Source organism: Lampetra fluviatilis, chromosome 70 (assembly GCF_964198595.1).
Source record: "Lampetra fluviatilis chromosome 70, kcLamFluv1.1, whole genome shotgun sequence".
Lineage (NCBI taxonomy): Eukaryota > Metazoa > Chordata > Hyperoartia > Petromyzontiformes > Petromyzontidae > Lampetra > Lampetra fluviatilis.
Window position 1 is genome coordinate 1,309,918 of NC_136344.1, and position 15,269 is coordinate 1,325,186.

Consider the following 15,269-nt stretch of genomic DNA (forward strand, 5'->3'; position numbering starts at 1 on the left):
TCTTTTAAAGCCTCACCTGTTGGTCTCAATGAAAGTCTGGGCATCTATGCGAGTCTATGGGCCTGTCTGTAAGTCTATGGGTCTCTATGTGAGTACGTTAGTCTCTTTGTGCATCTGTGGGTCTCTCTGGAATTCGGCATCGCTCTGTTACTCGATAGGACGATGAGTATCATTGGTTCTCTCTGTTAGTCTACGGGCCTGCCTAGTAAGTCTCTGGGTGTCTACGTGAGTCTATGATAGGCCTGTATGTACGCATGTGGGTCGCTTTGTAAGCCTGGGTCTCTATGTGAGTCTGGCCCTGTATGTGTCTGCGTCTATGAATGTCTGGATTCTTTTGAGTCTATGGGGACTGTATGTGCATCTGTGGGTCTCTTGACAATCTGGTTCTCTGTTAGTCTATAGGTTCATGAGAATCATTGGGTCTCAATATTAGTCTATGGGACTTTGTGCTTTTGTGGGTCTCTGAAAGTCTATGTCTCTGTGAGTTAATGGGACTGTGTGTCTGTGGGTCTCCATGAAAGTTGGGGTCTCTATGTCAGTCTAAGGTCCTGTATGTGTGTCTGTGAGTCTATGAAAGTCTGGGTCTCTATGTTAGTCAATGGAACTGTATGTACATATGTGGGTCTCTGAAAGTGGGGGTCTCCATGTTAGTCAATGGGACTGCATTGTGTCTGGGTCTCTATGAAAGTCTGTGCATCTCGCTGTTAGTCTATGACACCGAATGGAGTTACGCTAATTTAATTTTTCAACCCACTATTTGCCATGGCTTCTGGCATTTCGTACAGGAAGAGTGTGTGGTGCCTTGCTGTGGTTCTATGAGCCCTCACTGTGCGTGCGTGTGTGTGTGTCTGTGCGCGTGTGTTCCTGTGTGCGTGCGTGTTCCTGTGTGCGTGCGTGTGTGTGTGTCGTTATCCTCGCCGATCCTGGCCGTGTCCGGCGTGACCTGTTCATGCCGCTTCCTGCCCGTGACTTTGGAGACCCAGCAGCGGTGAGGAAATCACATCGCAGTCACTGGCCCCTCGCGCCACGCATTACACTACGGTTGCCACTGCAAAAAAACACGAAGACAAATATCTCCCCCCACCACCACCATTGTACCCTTAACAGACTGTTGGGGAAAGCGGACAGACACCCTGACACGCACAAAATCCGCCAGTCGACAATTATATTTGGCGGTGACGTCACCACGACGCTTGCGCCAGGCTACGTGCACGTTAAGGCCACGTGAAGTGTCAAATACCCGCTGGCGGGAGGTCGCGGGACAGACCCAGGTGGTGCCGTGGGTTGACTGCTGTGCCAGGCTAGGTGCAGGAGGCGGTAACAGGACAGGCCCAGCAGATGCCATGAGTTGACTGCTGTGCCAGACTAGGTGCATGAGGAGGCCGCGGGACAGACCCAACAGGTGCCATGGGTTGACTGCTGTGCCAGGCTAGGTGCAGGAGGAGGCCGCGGGACAGACCCAGCAGGTGGGGCTGGGTGGGGAGGGGCTGGTCACCCCGTGGTGCTCTTATAAAACTCAACGTTTCACCTACTCACGCCGGCTTGTGCCCGCCCTCACAGTCGGCCATATTTGCGGAATACACCACGCCGCCGTTGACCCTGCAGGCCATTGACCGAGCTACCCGACGTTCCTACCAGCTCCCTCCGCAGGAATGTGTTAAGGTAGGGCACTACTGATAAGGGGTTGACAGGTATGAAAGTATTGGAAAGGTCAACCAAGCTGGGGCGTAAAAAAAAAACGATTGTAAATTTTACCATTGGCTTCTATTTCGGTAAGCAACGAAACGATGGCTTGATGAAGTGGCCTATTGTCGTGTGGAAATTGTGCAGGGGATCGTGGGTTCGATCCCGACCCCTGACGCCTGCTGCTGTATATTTAGAGTTTGCGTGTCTCCCTCATCATTGTGGTGGCTAGGAGATGTTAACTACCTCACCTGGTATGAGGAAGGTCGTTGGTTTTATTCTGATTTCTGATCCCGTGACCCTGGCGATGCCTGCTGCTGTATATTTGGAGTTTGCGTGTCTCTCATCATCATCGTGGTGGCTAGGAGACGTTGACTACTTCGCCTGGCATGCAGGAGGTCGTGGGTTCGATCCCCGACCCCTGACGCCTGCTGCTGTATATTTGGAGTCTGCGTCTCTCTCTGTCATCATCATCATCACGGTGGCTAGGAGATGTTAACTACCTCGCCTGGCATGCAGGAGGTCGTGGGTTCGATCCCCGACCCCTGACGCCTGCTGCTGTATATTTGGAGTCTGCGTCTCTCTCTCTGTCATCATCATCAACATCACGGTGGCTAGGAGATGTTAACTCCGCGCCAGTAAGCTGCGGGGGGTTGCTGACAAGCGCGCCGCCGGGTTGATCGAAAGACTCGTCGGCCGTGGACTTGCTCGCCCCGTGCACGCACAGCGGATGGGGTGGGGGGGGGATAACGCGAAGAAAAACGACGCTCGTTAAACTCGCATTTCGTGCGGAATTCCCTCGCCATTCCCGAACGCCGCCATCCGCAAATTGCATCTGGAACTCTCGACACGACCGCTGCATCGAGAGCGAGAACGTGATGAGAGATGAAGTGATGAGAGATAGCGATGAGAGATGGAGGATACAGAATGTGAGGAGTTAAAGTGACGATGAGAGATGAATGTGATGAGAGAGAGAAAGCGATGAGAGAGATAAAATGATGATGCATGGCATCATCATTTTGCATAGCATAATTTTTAAGGTAAGTTTTTATTTATAAACGATTACTTAATGCTTAAAAATTAGTTTTACTTTATAACGCGTTTATAGTAACAATTTTTATTTTGTTGCGTTATTATGACAATGTTATTGTATTTATTTAAGGCAGATAATTAAAAGTTTGCTATTCGTGAGCATCTCTGGAAGGCATCCCACGCGATTAACACAGTAACGCTGTCCTCTGAAATCGGCCTGCAGTCAGGCAGGCTGATCATTCCGCGCACTGTATGACACTCACAAAGACAAAGATGCCCCGTGTAGCCTTGACAGGCTTTTGGGGCAAGTGGCTGTCAGTAGCGAGTAGCTGCAGCAGCGCCTATGAACGCTCTGTCACACACTAACTCTGTCACACACTAACACACACTCACTCGCTCTGTCACTCACTCTGTCATACACATTCACACGCTGTCACACACTCGCTCGCTCTGCCACACACTAACACACATTCACTCGCTCTGTCACACACTAACATGCACACACTCACTCTGTCACACACTAACACACACACACTCACTCACTCTATCACACACTCGCTCGCTCTGCCACACACTAACACACACTCACTCGCTCTGTCACACACTTACACACACTCACTCGCTCTGTCACACACTCACTCGCTCTGTCACACACACACACACTCACTCTGTCACACACTCGCTCGCTCTGCCACACTAACACATACTCACTCGCTCTGTCACACACTCACTCTGTCACACACTAACACAAACTCACTCACTCTGTCACACACTAACACACACTCACTCGCTCTGTCACACACTCACTCTGTCACACACTAACACACACTCACTCACTCTGTCACACACTCGCTCTGTCACACACATTAACGCGCTGTCGCACACTAACACGCACTCACTCTGTCACACACTAACACACTCACTCGCTCTGTCACTCACTCGCTCTGTCACACACATTCACGCCCTGTCACACACTAACGCACATTCACTCGCTCTGTCACACAAACACACACTCGCTCTGTCGCACACTCGCACACATTCACTCGCTCTGTCACACACATTCACGCGCTCTGTCACACACATTCACTCACTCTGTTACACACTCGCACACATTCACTCGCTCTGTCACACACATTCACACGCTGTCACACACATCCACTCGCTCTCTCACACACATTCACTCGCTCTCTCACACACTCGCTCTGCAGAGCAGTGGTGGAGATGGCAGGGAAGGGGGTGGTAAACAAGCTCCACACAGAAAGTGGTGCCCGAGGCGTAAATTGAAGCAAGGCCTCTGTCACCCAGGACCGCTGCGGTCGCCGTGTGGGCCCAGCGGTTTCCAGACGCGAATTGACGTGACCTAAACTGACATGACGTGAAGATTAAGTTGGATTCCGCGTTCTGAATGGGCCGGAGTTTATGCTCAACTCACCACCATCATCACCCCCCCTCCATCTCTCACCCCCATCACCGCCGCCCCCACCCCACCTCTTATCTGAAGCCGTCACCATCTTCAACGGGCCCAGCGACGGGAGCCCAAGGCGTTGTTAACTCTTCGTCGCGCCGACAAACCATCGCTCGTTCATCCCCTAGTTGGGAGTCAGAATATTTCTTTGTACTCGTACCTCTTCTTGGTTCTTTTGGTAAAGTCGCGTAGAAGGGAAATAATAAAATAATAAAAATTTAACCTAATAAGATACAATTCTCACGACGTTTCGGCCACAACGCAAGCAGCCGTCCTCAGGTGAAGAACAGATCTGTCTTTACACTATGAGACCTACTTTACCAGTGGCAAAATATAGTAATAGGTTTTTATTCTTTCAACTGGTACAAAAACTGACACCTTTATACAAGGCATCATGTTTGCAATAACCACAACATAAGCAGTCAAAATGCAAACAAAATGAAACAACTCTGATAATGATAAGCACTGACCTTGAAGTTGATTGGTCCACACCCGAGACAGCTTTTCTTAGAGCCTTTTCCCGTCATCTGGTCCAACACCAATGGAGACTTTCTGGAGTCGTGGAGTTCTGCCATTACTAGTACGGTACATTTCATTAAAGCGTGTTTAAAAAAAAGTTTTTTAAAATATTACTTATTTGGGTTAGTACAGTAACGAATTGGCATGCTCTGTTTACATCTTGAGCACGACGCTTCGCCGCTAATTACATCCACCATCATCCTGGCGAATCTGGCATATCGCCAGGATAATGCTGGATTATGTCATTACCATTGAAACGTCAAATTGTAAATGTTGTGGATTTCCTCTCAACACATCGGTGGGCTGAAGTAGTAACTCATTTCGATTTAAAGCTTTCGTGACTGCAGGGATTCATCTTCTTGGTTCTTTCGGTAAAGTCACGTAGAAGGGAAATAATAAAATAATAAAAATAAAACATAATAAAATAATTCTCACGACGTTTCGGCCACAACGGCTGCTTGCGTTGTGGCCGAAACGTCGTGAGAATTATTTTATTATGTTTTATTTTTATTATTTTATTATTTCCCTTCTACGTGACTTTACCGAAAGAACCAAGAAGATAGTAACTCATTGGCGTTGTGATTACGTGACAAATCTCCGGGGGGTTACGACACATACTTACGCGATCTAACCCAAAAACTTTTATTGTGGATAATATTGGTCACGGAAGCCTGCGTGTTAAACCGATGTTCTGTGTTTACGTGGCAAAGCTTACTAATTGGCTGTGCCGGGTCGTGGCGGGTTTAACAACACATATATTTATATGTGATCTAACCCAAAAAACCTGTTTTGTGAACCACCAGTCTTATATTTAAAATTGTTTCTGAATGACACCAGGCACCAAACGTGTTTTATGGGGCACTTAAAATTAAAAATGTTGGATTTTTTTTTTTATTTCTCCCTCGTTGTTCGTGTCCCCAAAAGCTACCCTTTTACCAAATGTCAGCCTTCTACCTTGTCGGGAAGATCCCGAGAGAGGTTAGTACAGATTAAGGTCTTTATATAGATAGACATTTGACACTGAAATCAAGCAACAACAACAACCGCCATTCGCCACTAAGTGGCGGTGACGTCACCACGACGCTTGTGCCAGGCCACGTGCACCTTGAGGCCACGTGAAGTATCGAACGCCTGCCGGCAGGAGGTCACGGGGCAGACCCAGCAGGTGCCACGGGTCGACTGACTGAGATGACCGACATGACTGGCCGATGCACCGCCTGTGCCCCCTACCGTGCCAACTTTGTCGCACGCACACCTACGGTGCTGCCGATCGCCCGACTGGGCGAACAGCCTTTGGAGCGGTTTTGCCAGATCGGCCCCGCACCGGCGGAATAATGTCGGAAGCGGCCGCATTAAACGCGCAGCGCCGGATAACACCGGTCAACAAAAAAAAAACATGTTTTTCTGGCCTGGACTTTTGCAGCTGTTTTAGACTAATTTCAGGGTGCTGATTCCAAATCTGATCTCAGATTTGCTCCATCACATCTCATTTTATGCTATCGGCATACCCCATTTTTTTTTATTTTACCCGAAATTAACTCTGTCACTTATGATTGCAAGTTGTTGCGAGTCAGTGACTGCTTTAGTGTTAAAATATGGTGCTGTATTTTTAGGATGGTGTGTTTATAATATCATTTTATGTAGATATCCACATTTATTTAATATTTTTCTTCTGCAGTTTTGATTGAAAATGCAATATTTGATATCTCAAAAACCTGATGCGATAGACAAAAACCGATGCCAGATTTGGAATCAGCACCCCAAAATTACCTTAAAACCGTTGGAATACCTTATGCCAGAAAAAGTGTGGTGACCAGTGTAATCGATGGGTCGACTGTATAGCTCTGTGGGACCTTGGCTGGCACGAAAAAATAGTTTAGTTTCGTTTTTGGTTATTGCCGCTTTCTGGCCGGAACGGTGAGCTGATCCGGCACCGGCCGCATGGACGTTGGCTCGGTGCCAGAGTACCGGCCGGACGGAAACCGAGTTTCGAGGGCAAGTTACGGCGGTGGTCGATATCTTTATCATCTTTGCGTAATTTATATTTAGCGCCTTAACCACGAGGCGCTTTGCAAAGAATTAGCGGATGGTGTACAGCGGCTGCGTGTGTGCGTGCGCGTGCGAGTGTGAGCGGCGGTACATCGGTTAGCGCTGCGCTACGAACCCGGCGACCCGAGTTCAATTCCTGCTCATGGTTATCAACACCGGTAGTGACGATTATCTGAACCGGTCATGGGCCTCCCCTAGGTCGACGCGGCCTCAACTTATTACCCCGGTGCGGCTTGTGGCAATCATCGCCACTGGGGAGACAAAGGCGGCCGGGCGTGGTGTTGGCCACCCACCCCCTTGTGTGCCAGCCTTCGTAACAGCACTTGCCCCGACAGTCTATTCAGGCTATACGGGGGATCTTTGTCTTTTGAGAGTGTGAGCGTAGCAGCGGGAGATGAGGTGGATGAAATACATCGATGAGAGGCATCCATGGAGAGGGGGGGGGGGCAAATCTGTGGCAATGATGGCGATGATAGTTATTATTGTGATGGCGGTGGTGGTGGTCATGATGATGATGGTCGTAATGGTCGTGGTGATGGTCGTGATGACTATGATGATGGCTATGATGGTGATGATGATGATGGTGGTGGTGACGGCGGTGGTGATGATGGCGATGATGATGATGGCGGCGATTGTGGCGATGAGCTTCTAGCATTCTAAAAAAAGTAGCTACACCACAGGTCAGTGGGGCCTTACCTGGTCAAAATAAAAAGAGTTTTTAGTTGATTTAGCATAGGCGCTCTCCCACTTCTTAACCTGAATCCGTCCCTGCTCTCCCGCCCGCCGCGTGTCTCCCCGCCACAGGCAAAGGCGCCGGAGAACTACGTGGGCTTTGCCAATCTCCCCAACCAGGTGTACCGCAAATCGGTGAAGCGCGGCTTCGAGTTCACCCTCATGGTGGTCGGTGAGTCTCCTCCCTGTGTGCGTGCGGACGTGCGTGCGTAGCCAAGCGTGCTAATCGGAGGTGGCGGGGAGGGAAACAAACTATGGGTCTCTGCTGTGTGACGATTCTATGGGTCTCTGCTGTGTGAGTCTATGGGTATCTGCTGTGTGAGGAGTAGTCTGTGGGTCTCTGCTGTGTGAGTATTCTATCGGTTTCTGCTAGGTGAGTAGTCTATGGGTCTCTGCTGTGTGAGTAGTCTGTGGGTCTCTGCTGTGTGAGTATTCTATCGGTTTCTGCTGTGTGATGAGTCTATGGCTCTCTGCTGTGTGATGAGTCTTATGGGTCTCTGCTGTGTGATGAGTCCATGGGTCTCTGCTGTGTGATGAGTCTATGGGTCTCTGCTGTGTGATGAGTCTATGGGTCTCTGCTGTGTGAGGAGTCTATGGGTTTCTGCTGTGTGATGAGTCTATGGCTCTCTGCTGTGTGATGAGTCTATGGGTCTCTGCTGTGTGATGAGTCTATGGGTCTCTGCTGTGTGATGAGTCTATGGGTCTCTGCTGTGTGATGGGTCTATGGCTCTCTGCTGTGTGATGAGTCTATGGGTCTCTGCTGTGTGATGAGTCTATGGGTCTCTGCTGTGTGATGAGTCTATGGCTCTCTGCTGTGTGATGAGTCTATGGGTCTCTGCTGTGTGATGAGTCTATGGGTCTCTGCTGTGTGATGGGTCTATGGCTCTCTGCTGTGTGATGAGTCTATGGGTCTCTGCTGTGTGATGAGTCTATGGGTCTCTGCTGTGTGATGAGTCTATGGGTCTCTGCTGTGTGATGAGTCTATGGCTCTCTGTGTGAGTCTATCTACATATATAAAAGGGAAATGTGTGATTATGTGTGTCTGTTTTAAATGTTTAGCATACTTCCCGACATGCAACAAACTTGAAATTTGGCATGTGGGTAGATTCCAGACTGTACACAATGCAAAAAGTATAAAATAGACTTCTGTATTTGGGGGGGGGGGGGGGGGGGTATGACCATGATGTGTGTGGCGTCAACCCGCATCCAGGGCTGGCGAGAATCGATATCTGCTGAGCGTTTGTGGTATCGATTAAACGGGAATAGGCCGATTCTAAAGAAATCGACAACCTTCGATTCCTTTGCGCGATTTAAAGAATCGAATCTTGGCGCGTTGGGTTTTATTTTCATGAATGAGGTAATGATCAAAGTTTTCCTTTCATTTGCATATGTTATGTTTTAAAGTTTTGAGAAGTTTTAAAATTACATTTTTCCCCCGGGCAATGCCGGGTACTTCCCGCTAGTGTGTGCATTTATGTTGAAATTATTTTGCACCGTGGAAGTTTTGCCACTCACACCCAGTCCGCGCGCGAACCACCAACCCCGTGTGGGACCGCAGGCGAGTCTGGCCTGGGGAAATCGACGCTCATCAACTCCCTGTTCCTGACGGAGATCTACTCCAGCGAGCACCCGGGGCCATCCCAGCGTATCAAGAAGACCGTGCAGGTAACGGCACCGTCCCTACCGTCACCACCAGCGTTGGTGTGTGTGTGTACGCGTTGGTGCGTGTGTGTGTGTACGCGTTGGTGCGTGCGCGTTGGTGTGTGTGTGTACGCGTTGGTGCGTGTGTGTGTGCGCGTTGGTGCGTGCGCGTTGGTGCGTGCGCGTTGGTGCGTGCGCGTTGGTGCGCGTGCGTGCGCGTTGGTGCGCGTGTGTACGCGTTGGTGCGTGCGCGTTGGTGCGTGTGTGTACGCGTTGGTGCGTGCGCGTTGGTGCGTGTGTGTACGCGTTGGTGCGTGTGTGTGTGTGTACGCGTTGGTGCGTGTGTGTGTGTGTACGCGTTGGTGCGTGTGTGTGTGTGTGCGCGTTGGTGCGTGCGCGTTGGTGCGTGCGCGTTGGTGCGTGTGTGTACGCGTTGGTGCGTGCGCGTTGGTGCGTGTGTGTACGCGTTGGTGCGTGCGTGTGTGTGTATGCGTTGGTGCGTGCGCGTTGGTGCGTGCGCGTTGGTGCGTTGGTGCGTGCGCGTTGGTGCGTGCGCGTTGGTGCGTTGGTGCGTGCGCGTTGGTGCGTGTGCGTGCGCGTTGGTGCGTGCGTGTGCGCGTTGGTGCGTGTGTGTGCGCGTTGGTGCGTGCGTGTGCGCGTTGGTTCGTGTGTGTGTGTACGCGTTGGTGCGTGCGCGTTGGTGCGTGTGTGTACGCGTTGGTGCGTGCATGTGTGTGTGTGTACGCGTTGGTGCGTGCATGTGTGTGTGTGTACGCGTTGGTGCGTGCATGTGTGTGTGTGTACGCGTTGGTGCGTGTGTGTGTGTGTGTACGCATTGGTGCGTGTGTGTGTGTGTGTACGCATTGGTGCGTGTGTGTGTGTGTGTGTACGCGTTGGTGCGTGTGTGTGTACGCGTTGGAGTGTGTGTGGCCTTCATAGGTGCTCGCTAACAGCACTTGCCCCTACAGTCTGTTAAGGCTATACGGGGGATCTTTGTTATCTTTGCTTGTGTGTGTTTGTGTGTGTACGCGTGTGTGCGTGCATCTGTGTGTGTGTGTGTACGCGTGTGGGTACACGTTGGTGCGTGTGTGTGCGTGTACAAGTTGGTGCGTGTGTGCGTGTACACGTTGGTGTGTGCGTGTGTGCTAACCATGTGCGTACACGTTGGTGCGTGCGTGCAGGTGGAGCAGAGCAAGGCGTTGGTGAAGGAGGGCGGTGTCCACCTCACCCTCACCGTGGTCGACACGCCGGGCTTCGGCGATGCGGTGGACAACAGCAACTGGTGAGGGATAGCCCCCCACCCCTCACCCCCCCCCACCCCACCCCTCCCTACTCCTCCTCATCACTGTGTCACCCCCTCTGCTGCTGCTGCTGCTGTGTGTGTGTGAGCGTAGCTGGCAGCCCGTCATTGACTTCATCGACAGCAAGTTTGAGGACTTCCTGAACGCGGAGTCGCGCGTAAACCGGCGGCAGCTGCCGGACACTCGCGTGCACTGCTGCCTCTACTTCATCGCTCCCTCGGGCCACGGGTGAGTGGCCGGGGGGGTTGGTGGGGGGCCGTAGGAAGGGTGAGTGACCCTGAGAAGGTGCGGCGGTGGTGGTGCGTGTGGGTGTGAGAGTGGTGTGTGTGTGTGTGAATGTGATTGTGTGGAAGTGTGATTGTGTGGCTGTGTGATTGTGTGTGTGGCTGTGTGATTGTGTGTATGCGATAGTGTGTGTGGCTGTGTGATTGTGTGTGTTTGATAGTGTGGCTGTGTGGCTGTGCGTGTGAGGGTGTGATTGTGTGATTGTGTGAGTGTGTGTATGATAGTGTGTGTGGCTGTGTGATTGTGTGTGTGTGTTTGATAGAGTGGCTGTGTGTGTGTGAGGGTGTGATTGTGTGTGTATGTGATAGTGTGTGTGGGGAGTGGTAGTGTAGTGGTTAGCGCGCTGCGCTACGAACCCGGCCACCCGAGTTCGATTCCCGCTCACGGCCAACACCAGTGACGATTATCTGAACCGGTGCTGGGCCTCCCCTAGGTCGACTCGGCCTCAAATGAGTACCTGGTGCGGTGTGTAAACATCACCACTGGGGGAGAGACAAAGGCGGCCCTGAATATTATTTTTGTGAGGTTCGTTGCGGCTGAAGCACCTAAGAATATGAATCCTTGCAGTCACGAAAGCTTCAAATCTAGAATCAATAATATCTATATATTTAGAAGAGAAATTTGTGAATGTGTGTCTGTTCGAAATGTTTAGCATCCTTCCCAACATGCAAAAAACTTGAAATTTGGCATGTGGGCAGCTTCCAGACTGTACACAATGCAAAAAGTATAACAATTTACTTTTGTGTTTTGGGGGGTTGGGGGCGCAATAATGGATTTATTTTGCATGGCGGCAATGCTTGCGGTGGCAGGCTAAAGCCTCTGGACATCGAGTTCATGAAGCGGCTGCACGAGAAGGTCAACATCATCCCCCTCATCTCCAAGGCCGACACGCTCACCCCGGACGAGTGCAAGAACTTCAAGAAGCAGGTGCCTTGAAAACGGTGTTCTTTGGGTCCTGTGAGTAGTCTGTGGGTCTCTGCTGTGTGATGAGTCTATGGGTCTCTGCTGTGTGATGAGTCTATGGGTCTCTGCTGTGTGATGAGTCTATGGGTCTCTGTGATGAGTCTATGGGTCTTTGCTGTGTGATGAGTCTGTGGGTCTCTGCTGTGTGATGAGTCTGTGGGTCTCTGCTGTGTGATGAGTCTGTGGGTCTCTGCTGTGTGATGAGTCTATGGGTCTCTGCTGTGTGATGAGTCTGTGGGTCTCTGTGATTAGTCTGTGGATCTCTGCTGTGTGATGAGTCTGTGGGTCTCTGCTGTGTGATGAGTCTGTGGGTCTCTGCTGTGTGATGAGTCTATGGCTCTCTGCTGTGTGATGAGTTTGTGGGTCTCTGCTGTGTGATGAGTCTGTGGGTCTCTGCTGTGTGATGAGTCTATGGCTCTCTGCTGTGTGATGAGTCTATGGCTCTCTGCTGTGTGATGAGTCTATGGCTCTCTGCCGTGCGAGTAGTCTATGGGTCTCTGCCGTGCCGTCGTCCAGATCATGAAGGAAATCGCAGAAAACAAAATCAAGATCTACGACTTCCCCGACACAGAGGACGAGGAGGAGAACAAGATGGCCAAGAAGATCAAGGTTCGGGGCTCACGATGGCCGCACTGTTGTCGTCCACGCGTGTTTTAATCGCCGACCGTGGCTGGCGACGTTTAATGTCACGCACGCTCTACACACACACCAGAGGTCGCAACCGGATACCCGATACCCGTACCCTACCCCATACCCGGCTACCCGTACCCGGCCGGGTAGGGGTACGGGTACCCGTTTGCGACCCTGGTGTGGCCGGGTACGGGTAGGCCGTGAGTCACCGGTGAGTCACCGTTTGTCACTCATTTCCCAACGTCTTGTCTCTTCTCACAATTCAAGTTCCTAGAATCAACCCACCCGCGCCTGCAACGTGGCTTCATCTCAGAGGTCGCAATCAGGTACCCGATACCCGTACCCAGCCGGGTACGGGTACGGCCGGGAACGGGTAGGGTACCCGTTTGCGACCCTGGTGCGGCCGGGTATGGGTACGGGTAAGGATTCAAAACACGTTTGCGACCTCTGACACACACACACACACGTTGACTACTCACCACACCAGGTACTCATTTGAGGCGAGTGCTGTTAGGGAGAGGAGCACCTGTGAAGGCCGGCACTGTAGCACACGAGGGGGTGGGTGGCCAGCCACCACGCACGACCGCCTTTGTCTCCCCAGTGGCGATGATTTTGCACACTGCAGTAGGTGCTCGATTTGAGGCTGAGTCTACCTAGGGCGAGGCCCAGGACCGGTTCAGATGATCGCTATCACTGGTGGCGTTGGCCGTGAGCGGGAATCTTAAGTCGGGCAGTAGCCGGGTTCGTAGCGTAGCGCTAACCGCCACGCTGCTACCGCTCCCCACGCCACCAAGGGCACTGACCCAGCGTGGTGAAGTATGGTCAAATAACCACCGCCTCCCGCCCCCCCATCACCCCTCATGACCCTCGTGGTTTGGTGTTTGCGGTGGCTAGGAGATGTTAACTACCTCGCCTGGTATGCAGGAGGTCGTGGGTTTGATCCTGTGACCCTGTCGCCTGCTGCTGTATATTTGGAGTCTGCGTCTCTCTCATCTTCATCATCATCACCACGGTGGCTAGGAGATGTTAACTACCTCGCCTGACATACATGAGGTCGTGGGTTCGATCCCGACCCTGACGATGCCTGCTGTTGTATATTTGAAGTCTGCGTCTCTCTCTCTCATCATCACCACGGTGGCTAGGAGATGTTAACTACCTCGCCTGGTATACAGGAGGTCATGGGTTCGATCCCGACCCTGACGACGCCTGACTGTTCTGGGCTACATGGTGGTGGTGGGGATCTTTTTGTCTCTGCGTGCACTAGGAGCGGATTCCACTTGCCGTCGTGGGCAGCAACACGCTCATCGACGTCAACGGCAAGAAAGTTCGCGGGCGACAATATCCCTGGGGCGTGGCCGAGGGTAAGAACACGCCCCTCCACCCCCCCTGCACCTCACCCCCCACTTCTCTCTCTCTCTGTCCCCCCACTCCGCCCTCTTACTAAGACACGAAAGCTTTAAACTATTTTTTACGCGCTTTTATTTAACTCGCTCTGTCCCTCAACCAGTATATACACAAGGACTTTTTCTTGGAATTTCTCATCTACTTGATGCAGCTATCGTGCTGTGACGGTTCCACCTGAAGACGGAAGCTTGTGTTGCCTCCGAAACGTTGTGATTTAGATTTATATTTATTTTACTTTTATTAATTTTAATTTTTTACCTATGTGACTTTACCGAAAAAACCTAACAATATGAATCCTTGCAGTCACGAAAGCTTCAAATCTAGAATCTGTTGTTGTCGTTGTTGTATCCTCAAATCTTGTAACTCAAGTTTAACCCACTTCCCAATGTGGTATCGACTGCAAACTTGGTATACTTGTGTCATACTGATGACAATACTATATTCTATCATAAAAAATGAAAAATACATATTTTTTTACATTCTTCTTTATATGTTATATTTCGGCTTGGGTCTAAATGTCCAGACGATGGCTGTTATTGGCCACGGTCCCTTACGTTATGGCAAGCTTCGGGGCCACTTCCTGGAGTCGTGGAGTTCTTTTTTAACTTTTTAGTACATTTCATAAAAGCGTGCTTAAAAAAAAAGTTTTTTTTTAAATATTTATTATTTGTTTATTTGACCAGATAAGGCCCCCAACTAAGCTGCCATGTAGTGTAGCTCTTTGTTCAGAAGCGACCTGGGCCATCGCGACTGGATAGAAGCTCAACGCAGTGGCTGCGATCATCATCACGTGGAGATTTATAGCAGCGACGTATTTCTAAATGTAGAGGGAAAAATCAGAGACCCGCAGAGACCCGCAGAGACCCGCAGAGACCCGCAGAGACCCGCAGAGACCCGCAGAGACCCGCAGAGACCCGCAGAGACCCGCAGAGACCCGCAGAGACCCGCAGAGACCCGCAGAGACCCGCAGAGACCCGCAGAGACCCGCAGAGACCCGCAGAGACCCGCAGAGACCCGCAGAGACCCGCAGAGACCCGCAGAGACCCGCAGAGACCCGCAGAGACCCGCAGAGACCCGCAGAGACCCGCAGAGACCCGCAGAGACCCGCAGAGACCCGCAGAGACCCGCAGAGACCCGCAGAGACCCGCAGAGACCCGCAGAGACCCGCAGAGACCCGCAGAGACCCGCAGAGACCCGCAGAGACCCGCAGAGACCCGCAGAGACCCGCAGAGACCCGCAGAGACCCGCAGAGACCCGCAGAGACCCGCAGAGACCCGCAGAGACCCGCAGAGACCCGCAGAGACCCGCAGAGACCCGCAGAGACCCGCAGAGACCCGCAGAGACCCGCAGAGACCCGCAGAGACCCGCAGAGACCCGCAGAGACCCGCAGAGACCCGCAGAGACCCGCAGAGACCCGCAGAGACCCGCAGAGACCCGCAGAGACCCGCAGAGACCCGCAGAGACCCGCAGAGACCCGCAGAGACCCGCAGAGACCCGCAGAGACCCGCAGAGACCCGCAGAGACCCGCAGAGACCCGCAGAGACCCGCAGAGACCCGCAGAGACC

General features: G+C 51.8%; 1 protein-coding gene across 1 annotated transcript in view; it reads left to right on the plus strand.

Moving 5' to 3' along the window:
* The first annotated feature begins 824 nt into the window (after window positions 1–824).
* LOC144952897 (septin-7-like) overlaps window positions 825–15,269 on the plus strand; it is a 31,385-nt gene continuing 16,940 nt past the window's right edge. Inside the window, 8 exon segments of the mRNA XM_078883376.1 lie at window positions 825–988; window positions 7,553–7,652; window positions 9,039–9,145; window positions 10,303–10,403; window positions 10,516–10,650; window positions 11,517–11,634; window positions 12,187–12,279; window positions 13,565–13,661. Coding sequence (XP_078739502.1) covers window positions 950–988; window positions 7,553–7,652; window positions 9,039–9,145; window positions 10,303–10,403; window positions 10,516–10,650; window positions 11,517–11,634; window positions 12,187–12,279; window positions 13,565–13,661 — 790 coding nt within the window. The 5' untranslated portion in view covers window positions 825–949.